The 19,095-nt window shown below is 41.4% G+C and overlaps 1 protein-coding gene across 3 annotated transcripts in view; it reads left to right on the forward strand.

Annotated features, from left to right (window-relative positions):
- The window catches only part of LOC145397813 (uncharacterized), an 856,770-nt gene extending 837,921 nt beyond the window's left edge, over nt 1-18,849 (forward strand). Inside the window, exons 22-24 of one of the 3 annotated variants that reach the window (XM_080270836.1) lie at nt 1,748-2,007; nt 5,675-5,851; nt 8,349-10,686. In XM_080270836.1, coding sequence (XP_080126962.1) covers nt 1,748-2,007; nt 5,675-5,780 — 366 coding nt within the window. In that variant the 3' untranslated portion in view covers nt 5,781-5,851; nt 8,349-10,686. Of the gene's footprint in view, nt 1-1,747; nt 2,008-5,674; nt 5,852-8,348; nt 10,687-18,757 lie in introns of those variants that run through there. The other 2 variants (XM_080270837.1, XM_080270838.1) reach the window with 2 other exon arrangements.
- Nucleotides 18,850-19,095: the final 246 nt, after the last annotated feature.

A 19,095-nucleotide genomic window follows, 5' to 3' on the forward strand; every position in this document is an offset into this window, starting at 1 on the left:
GCGGAATTAGCTCCTTAGATGTTGCAGATCATTCCTTGACACTTTACAGTTGGGACGCAGTGCAACTTAAAGTATGACACATTTGTGGATTATGTGTGTCTCTGGTTCGTTTATAGACAGTTCTGTGCTAAGATGAATAGGAAAGGATATTGGAAGGTTTGACTTATGTGGATGGAAAATTTGTTGAATGCTGGGAAGATATATTTATGATGGTGGTGAAGCATTCTTAACAGTAAGGATGGTTCATTATCAGTGTGGGTGTGAGACAAGGGGGTGTAATGTTTCCATGGCTGTTCTACTAGAGCTGGTTTATTTTCATCCGAGAAAGATCCTTGACATTTTTCAGTTCAGTTTATAGCCAAGTGTGGTCTGTTTGGAGGGTGGATTTGGCTAGTAACCAAGGAGACCCACTCCTTCTTCATGACTAAGACTCATCAAATTTCTTGCAACCACAATTTAGTACACAAGTTGTGAGAGTTGCCCAGTTCTCTCAGATGAAAATGAACCGAGTATGGTGTCTGTATGGTTGGGGTTATGAGAGAAGTTTTAATTTGAGTTGTGGATGGAGGGATTAGGATAGAGGTGAATGGGGTTACAGTATTTAGCTCTGGTGTATAAAGATGCTGCTGTGTTCCTTGCTAATAGGAGTAGGAGCTTTTCAGACTGGAGCAGAGCCTTGTGTTTGGGCGTGTTGTGCTTTAAAAGTAATTGTAGAGGAGAGTGATGGTTGCTAAAAAAAAAAGTGGTTACCTCTCAGTGCGATGCGCTGGTGAATGGAGAGACTTGAATTGGTGAATGTATTTAAGTACCTCGTTGCGTTATCGAAAAAAGAGGTAAAAAGTGCAAAGCAAGTGTAAAGTAGAATAACACTGGGAAGGAAAGTGGTTGGTTCTCTGAACGTCTTCATGCGAAACAGAAGTCTGTGCGTGGAGCTGTAAGAGGATTGCATGAACGTGTGTTTGCGTCCATATAAACGTATGGGTATTAGACTTTGGTACGGGATGAGAACGAGCTTCATGAGTAACGTCTTTAAAAATGAAATTATCGAGGAATGTGTGTGAAAAGTGTGGGTAGACGTTATGAGAAAGATTGTGATATGTGAAAGAGGAAATGCGCAGGTAGATGGAATAAATAATGTGAGTCGTGTTAAATGTGGACCCACGAAGTTCCTTGATAATAGATTTGAAGAGTCTGTTTGATGGAGTGGTCGCATGGAGAGAATGGATGTAGATACGGTGTGAAAAGGGTTGGTGTGAGTGAGTCTGAAGGTGTGCGTAGATGTGGCAGACTTAGAGAAAAGTGCATGGCTATGGCAAATATGTAAGGTATTGTGTTATAGAAAATGATGAAGCTAAAGAAATTGTCAGAGGATCGAGATGGCGCGCACACACACATTATATATATATATATATATATATATATATATATATATATATATACTGTATATGCTTATGGTTACATCTTTTCGGTAGAGCAAGGATTCAGATAGAATGAATGTTGCGTTTACTAGTGAGAAGTCCATTTCACGGGGCATGCTGTAGGTAGTTCTCCCTCTTCCATGCTTTTTCCTTCATTGTTATTATGAACTCATCCACACTCAGTCTTTAGGCAGGAAAAAGAGTTAAAGATGATAATTATGATGGTAATTATTACAGTGCAGTGTCCCTAGACCTCTCGTCCCTGTATGACTGCTTGTTGAAACTCAGAACTGCACTGTAGCACACCTGTTTCTTTTCATTCTGTGCAGTATCGAGATGAACTAGAGGCAGTCCGTGCAGCTCTGACACTACGAGAGGAAGTCATCTCGTCCATGGAGGAAAAACTCAGTAAGCTCAAGGGGAACTCAGACCCCACGACAGTGTCTTCCTACAAGGACTCTCAAAGTTCCCTCGCCTCCTCTGATGACTCCGGGAGCTCCCAAGTCTCCTGCAATTCTCAGGACAGACTTAGCTTGTCCGAGTCTGTCGGAGCCAACATTGACGGCCACGACGACACTCACAAGTCGGGGTGAGTATGAGTGCTGGGGTGCCCCTAGCTGCACCTTCATCTTCACTTACGTAGGTAGATGCTCAGTTCTACACTATAAGTCTTACCTGGTCGAGCTTATATTAAACAAGGCGTGATAAGAACATCAACCACTTGTTAATATTATTTTATAAACAACCACCTACAACAGGTTCAGCCTGTTCATAATGAAGTCCAATTTTTTTCCAGTTCAGTTTTTACCTGAACATAATATACTCATTAATTACGCTTGATTAAAGAAAAAAAAAACATAAGCTATTATGCGCCTTTGATATATGCTCTGCCAAATGTGAAACGCTATCGATGTTCATTAGACTCCAGCGCCCTGTACGACGGGCTGTTGCAGAAGTAACAACGGCAAGACAGTTCTTCATCGTAACAGTTATTTTCCTCCTAGACTCGGGTATTTATCGTAGGGGTAATTGAGGTGTAACAGGACAATTTAAAACAAAAATTAGTATTTTCACCATCACTTAACACAGGAAAAATGTGACCGACCTACACATGATTGTTCTATTTAGAGTGTTTTCTACGTTGAAATATATTTTATCTTTTATGAACTTTCATTGTAATAGCTATCGGTATCTTTAATCCATTTGTTACCAGGTTACGCTTCACAAGTACAGTACACTATTCGCACTTTCCCCTAGATTTCCTCACGCCCGATCCACATCAGATCAAACTTCCTTCCTTCAGTGTTAAGACCATTTCAGTTATGCTTGTTCTGTACAATATTTCCCTATGTACATCTTTTTGGGAGTAAATTTCATGTCACACACCTGTTCTGAACCTCACCACCTTCTTAATTTAGCACTTTTACGTAGCCTTCCCAGCAGCTCATGGTTTATAGGGCCCACTCATTGTTGCACACAACTCTCGCGTTTCTTTTTACTACACAGAATCCGTAATTTTTCTATAACACAACCTCACACATTTGTCCTAATTCACCCTTATTATGCGCTCTCTCCATTTCACATATCTTACAGGCATCTCTTTTACTGTTATTTGAACTAGTACAATATAACTTTTACTCTGCCTTACACAACTGTTGGTTAGTATTTCCCGGTATACACTCAGCAACAAATGTCTTGCGCAGATCACAATCGTAGTTGAACCCTGAAGCATTGGAGGTTCGAGGACTACAACTACTCTCCATTGCTACGTTCCTTAAGCCTCAGATGGTTCAGGGTCAAACAAATATTGTGAGTTGTGCAAGAATTTTGTTAAGTGTACATGTGGCTGAATCAGTAGAGAGGCAGCTTTCAGTCATAATGGACCCAGGATCGAATCCCGGCTGTGGTAGGGAACAATTTAAGGATTTGAATTTCTTAAAAGCAGGCTCTCCTGATCTACCAGATGACCCGCTAAAAGTCGTAAAAGTACCCCCTCTAATACCAATACACTTGTCCTGTATGAGACAGCCCTAGCATGTATTCAGTATGGAAGGTGGGTGTTAGCGCCGAAGTGGTGACATGTGGAGGTGTAGGAGGACTACTGGGCCTTGGGATAAGTTACTGTCCCCGGGAAATAGGCCCTGAGCCTTTGCCCAGAGTCGGATACGTAAAAAAAAAAAAATCGGTAGGGTAGCTCATCTTCATAACCCGTCATACTCATCGCATAGTAGCTCTACACTTGGATCTGCGACGAGTAAGTGTTGTGTAGCAAGTTATTTCATTCCTATATTCCAGTTGATTGAATATTTCTGAAGGCTATTTTTCTATTGCATGAAAATTCAGGTATATATATGGGGTTGGCCATTTTTAGTCGTACTTGATGCAAATTCATTCTCCATCTTATGTACACATCAAGGAGTTCTTTGCCTTATGTTTCTCATATTATGTATGAAGAATTAGGCTTTCCTTAGTTCTGCAACATTTTCTGTTACTATATCTGATTAGTAAAAGACATTCATACTGTGGTAGGACCCCATATTATATTTACAAATCATAATAGATAGATAGATAAATAGATAGATAGAAGCAGGGAGTCAGATGATGAGAAGGTGTTTAGCACTGCTCGATTCTCGCAGACACAACACCTTCTCATCATCTGACTCCCTGCTTCTATCTATCTATTTATCTATCTATCTATTATGATTTGTAAATATAATATGGGGTCCTACCACAATACTTTACATTTTTCCAGTACAATATTTGTAATGAAAAGCAGATACAGACATTTCGTTACGTCATATTATGATTAACATGTCGTTTGATACTGAATTTAAATAATTTATTTAAATAATATGCAAAATAAGCCTGACATATCACTGACAGCACGCTCCACTTCATTTACGTTCCTTGCAGCACACTTATATGGCACTAGTAAACACTGCATAAAATTGGCTCTAATTCAGGCGCTGAACAACGCTGCTGCTGGCACTGAAAGCAGCTCCTCAAACACAGTGGCTTAGCATCGCACTGCCTGTAAACAAACGTTTTGATGTTAACTAATGTACGTTATTTTATGTCGTGTTATTGGGTGGTATGCCGATTGTGTGTTTAGTGTATGTTTGTGATTACCACGCCTTCATTACTCAGGCGAGTGTATGACCCGCAAGTCTAAATATTGTGTTTGTACGGTATTGGTGTTTTCACAAGAGTCTTAGGCCCACAGAACACTAGGTCAGAGTGATATTTGTGACTGCTTTTTATAGATCAGAGGGGAATATTTGATGAACCTTCCTTATCTACATTAGGTTATTTTCATGCAAATAAGAAAATATCACATCTGACCGTCATTTTCCCCTCCCTCCCCCTTTTCTCTAGCGTCTTCTGTCTGTACCTTGCTCTTTTCCTCCTCTTCTTCAAATATCTCCCTTCTGACATTGCTCTTGCCCTGACCAGCCTCGGTTTAACTGTTCTTCATTTGAGAGCAAAGAAAATCTCCGAGTAGCTCAAATGATGTTAGTTGGAGCAGCAGTAGTAACAGCAGAGTTCATGAGCCCTCCCATCACGGCTACTCACGGCCGCATTATTAATACTGAGTACGTGAAGGTGTAAGCTAACCCCCAATTTTTTACGGTCTTTTATGGAACACCTTTAACTGGTAGCTGTGGGTAGTATGTATCCCACATTACAGAGTGTAGTCGTCATCGACACAGAATGATTATACATGTTCTATCATCATCATATGGATCAAAAATTATCGTCAAATACGGGGAGCTTGTCCACATCTTCGCGATCGCAGGAGGAAATATACACGGCCTTCAGACCCGTCCCTCACAACTGCTCAGACCGGCATGTGTGGAGGATCACAGCACATCCTCCTTGCATCCCCTCATGTCATGTGCTGCATTCCTCACTTTTCACAACCTAAACCCCCTCAGTCCAATGACGTATTATCAATTTCATTCTTCCTACCTCCAGATTATTTTATTCAACCTAGGGAGAGAAATCAGGGTGTGGAGTTAGACTGTTTCTCTGTCGCTGCTAATAGTTCCTCCAATGTTTACAAACTGATCTGCAGGTATCAAGAATAAACTAACAAACTATGCCATCGGACTGAGGGTAGTTAACGCTGAGTTTGCATTTTTTTCAATAGTTGTTCATGGTAGCGGTCAGAGAATGTGCAAGTATTGTAGTGTCGTAGCTTTGCCAAGTCCAGCTGGCTTCTCTGGTTGACGTTGCCTGTCCCTTCCTTGCTCTAGTGGTAGCGGGCTCCTGGGCAAGATGTTTGGAGGCGGTTGGTTCAGCAGCTCCAAGACCAAGGAGAACAGCAGGCGGGGGAGCGCCCCCAGCAAGCAGTCCTCGTGAACCCCCGCTCAAACCCCCGTGGACTTTATTCGCTGTCCACGGTCCCAGACTTAATTCACGCCTCGGCTCAGGTGCTGAATATTTACATACATTTTGGATCACATCCCTTTTGAACTCAGTAGAGTTTGCTATGCTTAGGTTCCTGGCATGTGCTGTGAATAATGTGTGAAGTTTGTAATTTGGCATGACAAGCTTTGCATGATATTCGTTGCTGTCTGCGTCAGACAAGTAGCACGGCAGTAATATGTAGATCTGAACATGATGGTCCCAGTGTCCTCCTAACACGAAACATTCCTTAGAAGCTTATAATAACACTATCATTTTATGTTTTTTATTAATACTGAAGAACGAACTCTGCTGTTATGCAAACGCTCAATGCGACTCACAGTAATATGAGAATTGATTTGCATTAATTGGCGATGCGATGTTGGTAAGGCGATAAGCAAGCTGGCAGAGCTTGAGTGGTGCGTGTAGCGCTGAGCTCGACTGCCAGCGGTGTGTGGCGGCCAGGTTCTGCCTCAGTAAGTAACCCAGTGCACTAACCTGCTGGAGAAAGAGATAACACTTGGTCACAGTCGGGCCATTCAATAACCATGTTGCCGCTTCTTTGGCTTAAAGCAAGGACTACCTGTAGTGTACGTAGATGTCGTCTAATATGCGAAGCTTGAGTATCTAATGATATTTTGTTATTGCACTAAATACTTGAGTCCGACCGTGAATCAAGCTGACATCTCTTCATTGCCTCTGCTTGTCCGTCTTCCCCGACTCGTAGTGGACTACTCTCGGATGCCAAAGAATATCCCAGTAAGATATCTTAGTGACAGGCACCGTATCAGCAAGTCGAATATTTTTTTGTATCAAAGAAACACGTCTCCATATTGTATCAACCTGCACAGTTGTATTTGTGATACCCCCGGTAAAAATCATGAAACAATATTTATCATGTTCTGCTCAATAGGATGTACTTCAGTTTATACCTCACGAAAGATGAACCCAATGAGGACTTAGGGCAGTATAAATATTTGTATTTCACTTTACATAAACGCGAAGAACAGGTTAAAAGAATTTGTTGGGTACATTTAATCGGGAACTTTCAGCGATGATCACTAGCATCCGACGAGTGCTTCAGGAAAAGTGAAAATGAAAGAAAATTGGCACGTGCACACCTTTGACATTATTTTACTTCTCCCTGCTGCAGGTTGCGCTTATAACAAGAATATCTGGTGTTGTTTTTAGCGAAACTCTGCATATGTATTTCCGTGCAGTTGTAGAAAAGTGTACCGGCTGAAACTCTTACTGCTTTTGGGAGCATTTGTTTATGGGGATGTAATGGTTAATGTAAATTGAGTATTCACACAAACAGACTTTATGTAAAACATGTCTTAGTTTAGTGCACGATCCCACGATTTTGACTTAAGCTGTAGATACATTTCTGCAGTAACAGACTGTATGTATCATTATTACCGCTCCAGCTTGGTGCATTAGATCCAGACTCAGGATGATGGGAAGTGCGAGCTGTGTGCCGCCTGCCTGACCCCCCTCCTTCCCAGCCAACCCCTAACTCACTCCTCAGCACTCACCCACCTTAGAACAGTAGCACCCTCGTTCACATGTCCCATAAGTAATGCTGAAAGAAGAAGTGAAAAGTAGTGTACAAATAAACCTCCTTAGTATTTGTTTTTTCAGTTAACGAAATACCTTGATTATGTTGTAGCTGATACGTGGAGAGCGCTGCCGCTGCTACATAGTAACTGTTTACGTGTGTTAATAAACTGCATGGTTTTAATGCTTTGTGTTGTTGCTCTAGTTGTTGAGTTCCTCAGGCTATTGATAGAAAATAATTAAATGGAAAATAAATAAGACACTTAAAAATTGGCATACATTAAACTTGTATCCACTCCCCAGTGGAAGCACCACTGTTGTTGTTTAAGAAATTTGTCAGCCGACTTTCAGACTGTTTACATTAGGCAATCCACATTTATATGTGTGTCCACTCTTGTACATTTATGTAGTTTACAGAATAGTACAGTCATATGATCAGAAAAGAAAATTCATATAATCAGGCAAAAAGTATATCAAGAGATGTTATCACGGAGTTTCCTGTACTAGTTAAGCATTGGTACCTAAAGTTTCAGGTAGGCTTAAGGTCCATATTTCTAGCTGGCCTCTGAAAATTCGTGACACCTTTTCGTGAGCGATGTATTTTGCATGTTACGCAAAAACATTCTCTTCTTTGTTATTGATATTGCTTTAATAGTGAACTTTTGTATCAGTAACATACAAAAGAAGCCAAGGTGCAGAGTGTTAAGGAAATCATTCCTTAGAGTTACATTTTGCATACTGCTCTTCAACATTCTCTTGTATGGTAAGTACTGCAGATAACATTAATATAAACATAGTTTGCATCAGTAACGTACAAGGAGAAGTTGAGATACAATGTGCAGAGTAAATTGCTAAGGAAGGGGTGTTACGAAATCTCTAAACACACATAGAATACGGCGACAAGTACCAGACATTACCGTGTGAAGGACGGTGAAGTGCGTTAACTGGGCTTTTCCCCCTCAACAGCTGCGGGTGAGGAGCGACTCAGTACCTCACCCGCCCCCCCTCACTCCCCCCACTCTTCCCGGCGTGGTGGCAGGGGGGTCTGGGCTTCATCATTCATCGTCAACGCCGTCACCAGAAGTCATCATCCATACTTCACTATCGCTTCGCTTCATTCAGTTTTATTTATTACCGAAAAATGCACTTTTCATCTGACTTTTAATTTTCCCTCTTAATGACAGCCATGAAGCATCTTAGCCCACTCGCTCCACGGAATAGATAAATAATTAGTTCATTATCAAAAAGGTTACATTCAAGATTTTTTCCACACTGGGAAGTGGGGTGGAGCATAAACACTCTCCCCTCCTCAGATCCAAAACCTATAGTGGTTATATGCCTTAATGACCCTTGTTCAGTCATAGGCATTGAAATATTATAACTAGCTAAAGAAAAAGTTCCACATTCAAGCCAGAGCATTTCTTGTACTTTATTTCTTTCTGGTGACATTCTATTCCACATACGGTATGGAGACTACTGTATTGTCGAGCCCTGGGTAGAGCAAGGACCAGCCAGCCTGGAGGTGCCGTGTTGAGGCTGGAGATCTGACACTCGCTCTCCACTCCACCTCCATTCCACTCTTGTTCACTCTGTTACCCACTTCGACTCCACCTGAAGCCAGTCGTAATGTGCTGTAGGCCTGTATCGGAATGTGTGCAGTAGCTAAGAAAAATTACCTGTACTCCTGAGTGAAACAGTGTAATACCTGGATGACAGGTACAGGGGACATACGTTGATCTGCAGTGGCATTTTCTGCTGTACTCATAATATGTTTTCAAAGAAAAATAGGTTTATGCAAGCACTTAGATCTTGGTTTAGTTTTGCAAGGCCATCATATTCCATCACTGGATATCACAAGGTGAGTGGGTCGTGGAACCATTCTGTCAGATACTTCTTTTTAGCTACTGAACATACATCAAAGAGGTCCCACGGAGTGGTGGTGTGAGCGGTGGAGGGGTGAGTCGTCAGCACTGTACGGCGTGTTACTGTCGTGGCAACGTGCCGAGACATTTCATGGCAGCCTGGACTTTGGACATCCTCGTACTCTGTACCTAAATTTCAGTATCTTTTTTGCACTGTCAGGCATGAGGTCCTGGACTTACTGCAGTTTATGCCACCTTGGTCTTGCTGTATCTTTATCTGCCTGGGTGGCTAAAATAGAGTATTTAACGTTTCTGTTAAACGTCAGTGGGAATTTTTACTCGTTGGCATATCATCCGGCATACTTTAGAATTTCAGGAAATTTGGTTGTCCAAATGTCCACTGGCTTCCTCAACTAATTTCCCTCCAGTCCTCCTCATGGGGTGCCTTTATTGGGTCTGATCGTCGCGCCACATCCAGACAGCGACAGAGAAGGTAAACTGTGTTAGTCCCGCTCGTGTCGAATCCAGGGAAGCCATCAGCACCCCCAATGGCCTCGACCTGTTCTTTGTGCTTGGACTGTAAGGATACCGAAGAGTGAGAGGGAAGACGATGTTGTTGGCTGGAGGCTGGCCAGGTCCTGTACAAAGCTCCCCAGTGCGCCCAGTGATGTTCTAGTGAGCATCGTTATGTATGAGTGTGCCAGGTGAGAATATGAAGTGCGTTTGTAATTTCTGCGTGTGTGTAGCGGTTGGGAGTTGACTTGCGAATCTACGGTTCCCGTATTTGTAAGGGTGATTATCATTATGCCATAGTGATACCTAGGATTTCTAGTTTTATATGTTTGCCATAGCGGCTTTGTTCCCAGTTGCTCCCCAAGACTGGCAGAGGTGTAGCTGGATTTAAAACTTCACTTGGTTTTCATTTAACATTTATATCTACTTAGGCTAATTATGTATCACTGTTGTTTTTATAAATTAATGTAAAGCATTTCAATAAATCATTAGTTTTAGGTTATTAGGATTTTCAACGTGGCTTCTTATGGATAATATGCAGCTGCAAAATTTAGGTTTAATTTGTTTAATTTGTTCTCAGACTCCCTGATGTTAAACACAGAATTGAGGATGTGTGTAGTTCTGTAGGATTCGCCTTAAAGTTCACGCTGATGGAGGGCTTTATCAGCATATATTTATATTATCTCATCTGTGAAGCTTCTCCCAGCAAGAGGCATTAACACAATTTGTTGTAGTTTGTTGGTGTATATAGCGACTGACGAAGGGAAGTCAGTCAAAGGAAGTAAGTGCCATTAGCGCAGCAGCAGGTGACACTCTCCCAACTTGCTCTGCTGCCAAAGTGAGCTCGGTATGTGTTCATCGCAATCACCTTTTATCTTCACTTTTTATATTATGTATATAATATAATTAAACAACTTAAAAATCAACAACGGGTGCTTACTTTACCAAACTAAAGTTAAGTTTTGGGACAGCCATAGTATGATGGTGAAACCCCAGACAGATGCACTCCTACTCAACCATTCAGCAATGGTTACACCAGCGTGACAAGGAGTTAGCAAAGGACTCATGTTCATAATTTTTAATCGGACCATAACACAGGCGTTTTATATAGTGGTTCAGCTGAAAATTGCTGCTACTAGACAATAGGTTTATTAGCTGAAGAAATAGGACCCCAATATATGTTAAACAGACCCAGACCTAAACCTTAACTCGTGTTTACAATTGTTGGTTTACCAACTAGAACAGTGGTGGGAGCTCCTCCATGAGGAGCTGAGGAACGTCATTCCTCGCTGAGATGATCTCACGTAGCGTGGTGATGAAGTTACTTTGTGAGTGCAATAAAAATTTTCTTTTTTCTTTTTCTTTTTTTCAGTGCTATTACTGTAGTTTTTTCTCCGGCGGCGGCCACACTTAGGTCTAAGCAGACATTCTTGAGTCACAGCGATACTGAACTAGAAGCTGCGTGGGATGAACTATGAAGACAACGGCTCAAGTTTCCGAGGAGAAGGAGGGAAAAGTTTAATTATGTGTCAGACTTGGAGGCGATGGGGGGCCGGGTGAGAGTGATGGATGGTACCAGACCCGGCTATGTCACTCAAAAATACGATATTACCTTCATCGAGTTTGGAGGGCTTAGATAACATAGGTCCATGTTGCTGTCTGACTTCATATATAATGTAGTGTGTTTCACAGTATATGTATAGTCTATGTTGTGAGAATGAACGAAGAGCCAGTTAAAGTGGCAATGAAGGAACTGGTGAGGGGAATAAGGGACCAAGGGAGACGGAGATTCAGAAGGAAAGATGGCGTGGAACGAGATGAGAGAACTAGGTCTGAGGTAGGAGAACACGGTAGACCTAGGACGGTAAAGAAGATGCATAATAGTGGCCAACCCTGACTGAGAATTAGGCTAAGATAAAGATCACGTGGTATTATATGCTGATAGTATTCGGACCATCTTTCACAATAACCCTTTCAGTATCTAACTACACAATATCGAAATGTCTATACTAAACCTGGATTAAATCGTCAGAAGATAGCTGGAATAAGTTTAAATACGTCATGGGGAAGAAAGGGAGAAAACGAAATATCTCTTGTTAGTGGTGGAGGGTGAGATAATAAGACGAACTAATGCAACAATAAATCACAACTTTCATTAATGGGAAGTACGGGAAACAAGGTCATATATAACTATCCATTTTCTTTTTCCTTTTTTTTTTTTTTTTTACGTCGACCAGGTATCTCATTAACCGCTCTTTAATTTTTGTGTTGGCCTGCAGTCTACAAAAGAAGTACTCTACTGTAAGTGAATAGCGTCTCATTCTGTGCCTTGTGTAATTTCTCTTTGATGGTAGTTCTTAAAGTCCTGTGTGAAGTAGTGGAACGTCTTCCTTAAACACACAGAGGCCCACATGTACTCTTACGAATACTGACTTGTTTCTCCGTAGGGTAGTATAACATGTACTGTATAATGTACTGTACATATTTGTTAGGTTGGTGTATGCGTGACTGAAATTATTTGACGCCTACGGGGCTAGGTACGCACCCCCAGCAATCCTTCTTTGACATTAATCCCGGTTAGTGGACATTAATATTTTCATATGTTACTTATTATTTCCCGCCGACGTCAAGATACGAAGAGAATAAAAAGAAGACTGAGGAATACAAGGAAACTGACTATGCGAGCAGCATGTGCGTACAGGGCGACTCAAAATGAATGGTTCCCATAAAAGTGTGTGTCATATATACAACTGATAAGAAATTTGCTTTATTTTTGCATTCAAGTTAAGCTGGGCTCTGCAGATCAAATAGTCTGTTTTATATGACCTTTCCAAAATCTTTCCCAAATTACCACTTCGATGTCGCAGTCACTCCTGAATGCGGCACACACTTTCTTCTCTCAGTCCATGTTGACAGCAAAAACATGGGGCACAGCACCACCAGACGGTGTTGTCCAGCGTCCATTGCATTTAACAAAAGGCACATCATGGGTTGGTTCCAAGACGAAGAACAGTCTGTCACGGTGAACACAGGATGTTATCTTGAGGACATGAGGAAGCTTTGGAGGACACTAGGAAGACGCAGCGACATCACTCGTGGGAAGCAATGGTTCCAGAGCCGTAGGGTTCTAGAGACGTAGGGGTAGCATTCGTGGGAAGCAATGGTTCCAGCTGGATGGGGCCACCCCACACATTTCAAAGCAATCATTGATGTGGCTGTGGCAGCGATTCGGGAATAGACCGATCAGTAGGAGTTGTGACAACACTCACCTAATCTGAATTCCCCATATTCTATTTGTAGGGTTGTCTGATGGATCATGTTTGTGAAAACCACCCCAGACAATCAGAGACCTGAAAACAGAAATCACGGCCTTCATCTGAGCTGTCCAAGAGAGGAGGAGTGTGTCCGAGTAATTGATAATTTCGCCCGCCGCATTCAGGAATGCCTGCGACGTCGAGGTGGTCATTTGCAACACATTTCGGAGAGATCATAAAAAAAACAGACCATTTGAACTACAGAACCCAAACTTTCAAGACCGTTTCGTTATCAACTCAGCTAACATGAATGCAAAAATAAAGCAAATCTCTTATCAGTAGTATAAACGACACACACTTTTATGAGTTGCTTTCATATTGGGTCACCCTGTATATACCTAACCTCTTTCGTGATAGGCTTACTCAAGCTGGAACAAACTTTAGCCACTTATACAGGTGGGCTTCATGCTGAGCCTCAGTATGTTAATGTAATTTATTCCATATGAACAAAAAACTCATCCGACAATGCCAACATCCCAGTCCAGTATGAGACAACTCTAGCATGTATTCATCAGTGACGGAGCGCCGAAGTTGTGATATGTGAAAGTATATGGTAAGTAAGAGGACTGTTGTGACTCAGGGAACGGAATGATAGGTCGAACTCAGTAGAAAAAAAAAATCCGACACATTGAAATCAAGACTGAATATTTAGGGAATCATCGGCTATCTACGCTTTTCAACTAACGCAGTTCCAACACGAGAATGTATGAGTATGCATGTGGGAGAGCCAGTGAGTACGACCAGAATAGGGAGTTAACAGAGGATAGCAAATGTGAAGATAACCTGTAGTGTGCATGGTTACTGAGATCCAAAGAGAGGTGAGAAATCAGAGGATGTGTAAATTACAGTGGGTTAGAAGAGACCAGAGTTACATGAGGTTAGGTATATCTTTCCATGCAGACCTGCTCTCTCTCTCTCTCTCTCTCTCTCTCTCTCTCTCTCTCTCTCTCTCTCTCACACACACACACACACACACACACACACACACACACACACACACACACACACACACACACACACACACAGAGCGGGGGGCTCGATTGGGAAGATTCATGTTGACACACCGGGAATGAACAGGGCAAGCTAGGCAATTCGTGAATGGAAAATGAAATGGAATGACAGAAAAAAAAACAAAAAAAAAGGACCGAAAGATGGTGAAAGCAAAGGAGGAGGGAGACTGCATGCCAGTGATCTGAGTGAGAGGAGATAGATGGGTCGCGCTGTATGAGAGAGAGAGAGAGAGAGAGAGAGAGAGAGAGAGAGAGAGAGTGGTAGTGGTTTGTGAGAAAAATAAGTCTTGTCGGATGGGAAGAAGGCAGGTTGATGAGAGCTAGGTCATGGTGTGTAGAAGAGAGATGGGTCACTATTTCTGAGCGAGAGAGAGAGAGAGAGAGAAAGGGGGGGAGGGGTCGTGGTGTACTCGTATGAGACCGGTCGTCGAATATGTGTAGGAGTTTGTGTGCAAGAGGGAGAAAGAAATAGGTTGTGTGTGTTGAAGAGGGTTATTTTGATGGGGATTGGCAAGAATTTCATCTGTATATTACGGTGAGGAAATCTTTATTGTGTTCTTTCAGCCTCCAGACGCTTTCTTGTACTTCGGAGAATTTTTTTGTTCAGGAAGGATCAGGTAGAGACTTCATGTAACCTCTTTATGCCTAACATGAATATAATCATCTTGAGGTAGCAAAAATAAATAATAAAATACGACATCGGGTTGCTGGGGCTAAGGAGAATGAGTAAAAGTCTGAATACAATGTTTGTTCAATCTTGGGAAGAGGAAGCGCAAGGTTATAGGTGAAAAAAAGGGAAACATTGTATTGGTTAATCTGAAAATGGGCAGACGTGCGTTTTTGTGTATCCTTACGCATGAATGAAATAGGAAAGGTATTGTGGGCACAGCCAGAGGACTGTTGAGAGGAAACTTAGGAAATGGAAGGAAATTTAGTTCTTTGGGGTTTCAAGTAAGTAATTGAAAATTGTTTGAGTGGCTGATTGTTGGAGAGAGCCAGTTTTAAAAATGAGGGAATGGTTTGATGTACCTTTGTACTGGAAGGGGACGTGAAGTAAAAATTCGTTTCTGACGCAAGAGTGTCCATATATGTGATGTGTATAACTGGAGAGTTGTGTTAGAGGAGGGGACAAAATGGAAGGAAAAACATAGGAAGCAGATTGACTGATTGTGTGTGTGTGTGTGTGTGTGTGTGTGTGTTTGCCTCTTAGTTTGAGCTGTCGATAGAAGAAAAAAAGATAACATAAAACGGGAGATACAACAGTGAAAGCAGACACCTGAAAGCTTAACTTGAGGAAAATGGTGAAAGAGAGGTGTGCGAACGATTGGGTAGATAGTAAAGAAGCGATTGGAAAGAGCTGAATGCTATATGGAAAGTTTTAAGAGAGCTGTCTGAAGTTAGTGACAAAGCGTGTCGAGTCAGAAGGAGGAAGGAAGAGAAATAATGGAGACGCAGAAGCAGCGAATAGAGAGGGAAGCTGAAATGAGTATTGGTATTGCATGAAAGAGTGAAACAAGAAGGAGAATATAAGTAAGAGTAAATTAAAACTGCTATGAGAAGAATATTGGGTATAATGTTCAGAGAAAATATAGTGCTCTGTGAAGAGGTGAAAAGGGTGAGGGAAGTGATAACCCGTGGAATATATAGTGAAATAAAAAGCAAACCGGTAAGTGCGACGGAGAGAGTGGATGAGAAGTTTGTTGAATGTGGACAGTTAAGAGAAATGCTGTTCGGAGATTTTTTTTTTTTTTTTTAAGTAAAACAGATAACTCGTCCCGCAAAGCTTAAGGAAGAAAGTGAAATTGTTTAGTTGACTGCGTGACCTGCGTCGCGGTATGAAATCGTCAAAAAGCTGATAAAGAAATGGTTGACGCGAGATAAATCATTCGAGCGTTTGGCTGGAGATTTTATATGGCGGTAGGACTGGGCCAGTAGTGGATACTTTGGGGAAATGGGTGTTGTAGGATTAGTGATTTGAGTGCCTGTGAAGATATATTTCAAAATAACCTTCGAGAATGAAAGTGAGGGGGTAAAGAAATGAGTATAATGAGACTGAATTGTGGCGGGGGATGAGATAGGAACATTAGAGTACAACCCTTGAACATGAACGTTGTAGGATTATCGGTTTGAGTGTAGTGAGGGTGTACGTCAAGGATTTCCTTCGGTAACAGCAAGAAGAACAAGTCAGAATCCTATTGTAATCATATACTAGGCGCCATGGAACGCAGGTAGAATCACCCCTCGCACTAAAGGGAGTAGACGCTATATTCTATAGCCTAGTAATTATTGTGGTGACTGGTTGTTTTTAGTAAATTCTTTCTCGTAGCTGATTATTAGATTTCTGCTTGAGAGACCCCCTCCAACTCAAGGGCTGGAGAACAGAAGGATGCTTCGTGACTGGAAGAAGGTATAGCATTGTCATTATAAATGGGGAGAGTTGTTAAAGGGAAGTCCAGAAACCTTAATGGTATTAGTTGACTCGGTATATTGAGGAAAATGGAAGAACTATGACCAGTAGGGTGGGGGAGGCTACTGACAGGCTGCTTAGTGAAGAAGATGGTGGATAAAGGAAAGGGCGAGGGTATTAAGTTAATATGATTCCTGAAGTAAAGTTGCTGCGGGCTATTGATAAAGGTATGAGACAGTTATAAACAAAACATAACTCCGGAAAAGCCTCATGATATGATAAGGCATTCAGACAAGTTTATATGATATTCAAGAGAGTGGTGCAGCAGTGACATGGGGGTGTGTTTGGCTCTATGCATCGTCTACTGAATTATAGCCTGAAAGTAGCCGAGAGAGAGAGAGAGAGAGAGAGAGAGAGAGAGAGTCATCTTAGCGAGGAGGGTTTCAGCAGAGTGCTTTGGCTAGTATTAATCATTACGAGTAAATCAGCTGGAAGCTAAGGCCTAGTTCCCCACACTCCAGACACACCCACAGAAAAAAGGAAAATGGTGTCGTAACTTCAACAATGTGTGGCCGTGAGTGAGGTAATTGACGTTAGACTGAGCGACATGGGTTTTCACTCCAATGTTACGCCGGACTTACCAGCCGATTGACCCATACTTGGTTGAGAGAGAGAGAGAGAGAGAGAGAGAGAGAGAGAGAGACAGACAGACAGACAGACAGACAGAGAGAGAGTATATATATATATATATATATATATATATATATATATATATATATATATATATATATATATATATATATATACAGGGCTGAAGCATGGAATATAGGTGTAGCAGAGAGGAAAAGTTTGAATGTAATGGAGATGAGGTGTCTGAGGAGTATGTGTGGAGTTACGCGTATGGATCGAAAACTGGAGTTGTTCGGGAGATGGCTGATAGAGTTGAGCAGAGGGTGTTGCGATGGTTTGGGCATATGGAGAGAATGGATAATGAGCGATTGGTGAAAAAAGTAACTAGATCTGATGTGAGAGGTGTTAGGCTGAGAGGGAGACCACGAATAGGATGGATGGACAGTGTGAAGAGAGTGCTGGATGTAAGAGGGATGTCTGTTGAGCAAGGAAGAGTGGCTGTGCGTGACAGAAATAAATGGAGAGAAATTGTAAATGAATAAATGATAACGCAGCCCTGAGGGGATATTCTCCCGCATTTGGTCTGATCAGATAGTCAGGTCAGGTGCGGGTAAGGGGATGGGTCTTTTATGATGTAGCAGGGGTAAATCAGCTCTGCTGTCGGGCCCTGCTGAGGATGTCACTGACTGCACTGCGCAGTTGACCCTTGTGCGGTGTGGTGCGGTGAGGATCTGTCCCTTCTCCCCTTTGGGGCTAAGATGCGAATGAATGTTTGAATGGAGTAGTAAATGGGGAGTGTGTCGTCCTGTCTCGGCTACCTTCCTTTCCTTGGGGGAAGCAGCCTAGGTATATAGATAGATATAATTATACACAGTATATATATATATATATATATATATATATATATATATATATATATATATATATATATATATATATATATATATATATATATATATATATATATATATATGATACAGTGAATTTGTGCAACCAGTTTTTTCATAAAATCCCTAGGGAATTAGTGAAATGAGTTTAAATTAAGATGGATTAATTAAAGTTAGGTTAATTTAGGCTGCGGTTAGGTTAGGCTAGGATAATCTTGGCTAAGTTTAGGTCAGGTTAGGCTAGGTTGGTTAGATTATGTTAGGTTTGGTTAATTTAATGAACGCTAAGTTATGTTAAGCGTTCATATAAATTACCCTAACACAACCTAACCAAATTAACCTAGCCTAACCTAAACTAAACATAATCTAAATGATCCCAGCCGAACCTAACCGCAGCCTAAATTAACCTGACCTTAATTAACCCATCCTAATTTAAACTCACTTCGTGAATTCCCTAGTGTTTCATGAAATTTCTGGTTACACAAATTCCCTGTAACACACACACACACACACACACACACACACACACACACACACACACACACACACACACACACACACACACACACAATATATATATACAGTCATATATATATATATATATATATATATATATATATATATATATATATATATATATATATATATATATATGTATTCTATCAGCCAGGCACGCAGTACACTGCGTTCCCAGTTGGCATTTACTGTTAAATCAATGGTCTCATTATATCTACTGTCTATCCCGTCAACAGATGTTTAACTCCCAAAAGACGATATTACGCTCGTTGAAGATGGTGTCGATGCATGTCGAGGATAAAAGTTATCATCACAAGCCAGAAACAAGGTAAGTGCTCCTTACTCCTGTATACTATTGCCATCAGGTAAAAATTTAGCATTTTGTATATTGCACTTTTATTTTGTTTTATGCAGTGAGTTTCGTAAGGGTACACACCACCCATGCGCTCGACGTAGTACTTCTTCAGGAGTTTTTTACAAAGAATGATAAGTCAAATGGATTTCTGTAGACCAGGAAATCATTTACTTTGTTTGGTGGTAACCATATAACCAAATGACGCCCGATGGTTTAGTG

The sequence above is a fragment of the Coenobita brevimanus genome, chromosome 43 (genome assembly GCF_032717465.1).
Source record: "Coenobita brevimanus isolate Jiangsu-jjx chromosome 43, ASM3271746v2, whole genome shotgun sequence".
NCBI lineage: Eukaryota > Metazoa > Arthropoda > Malacostraca > Decapoda > Coenobitidae > Coenobita > Coenobita brevimanus.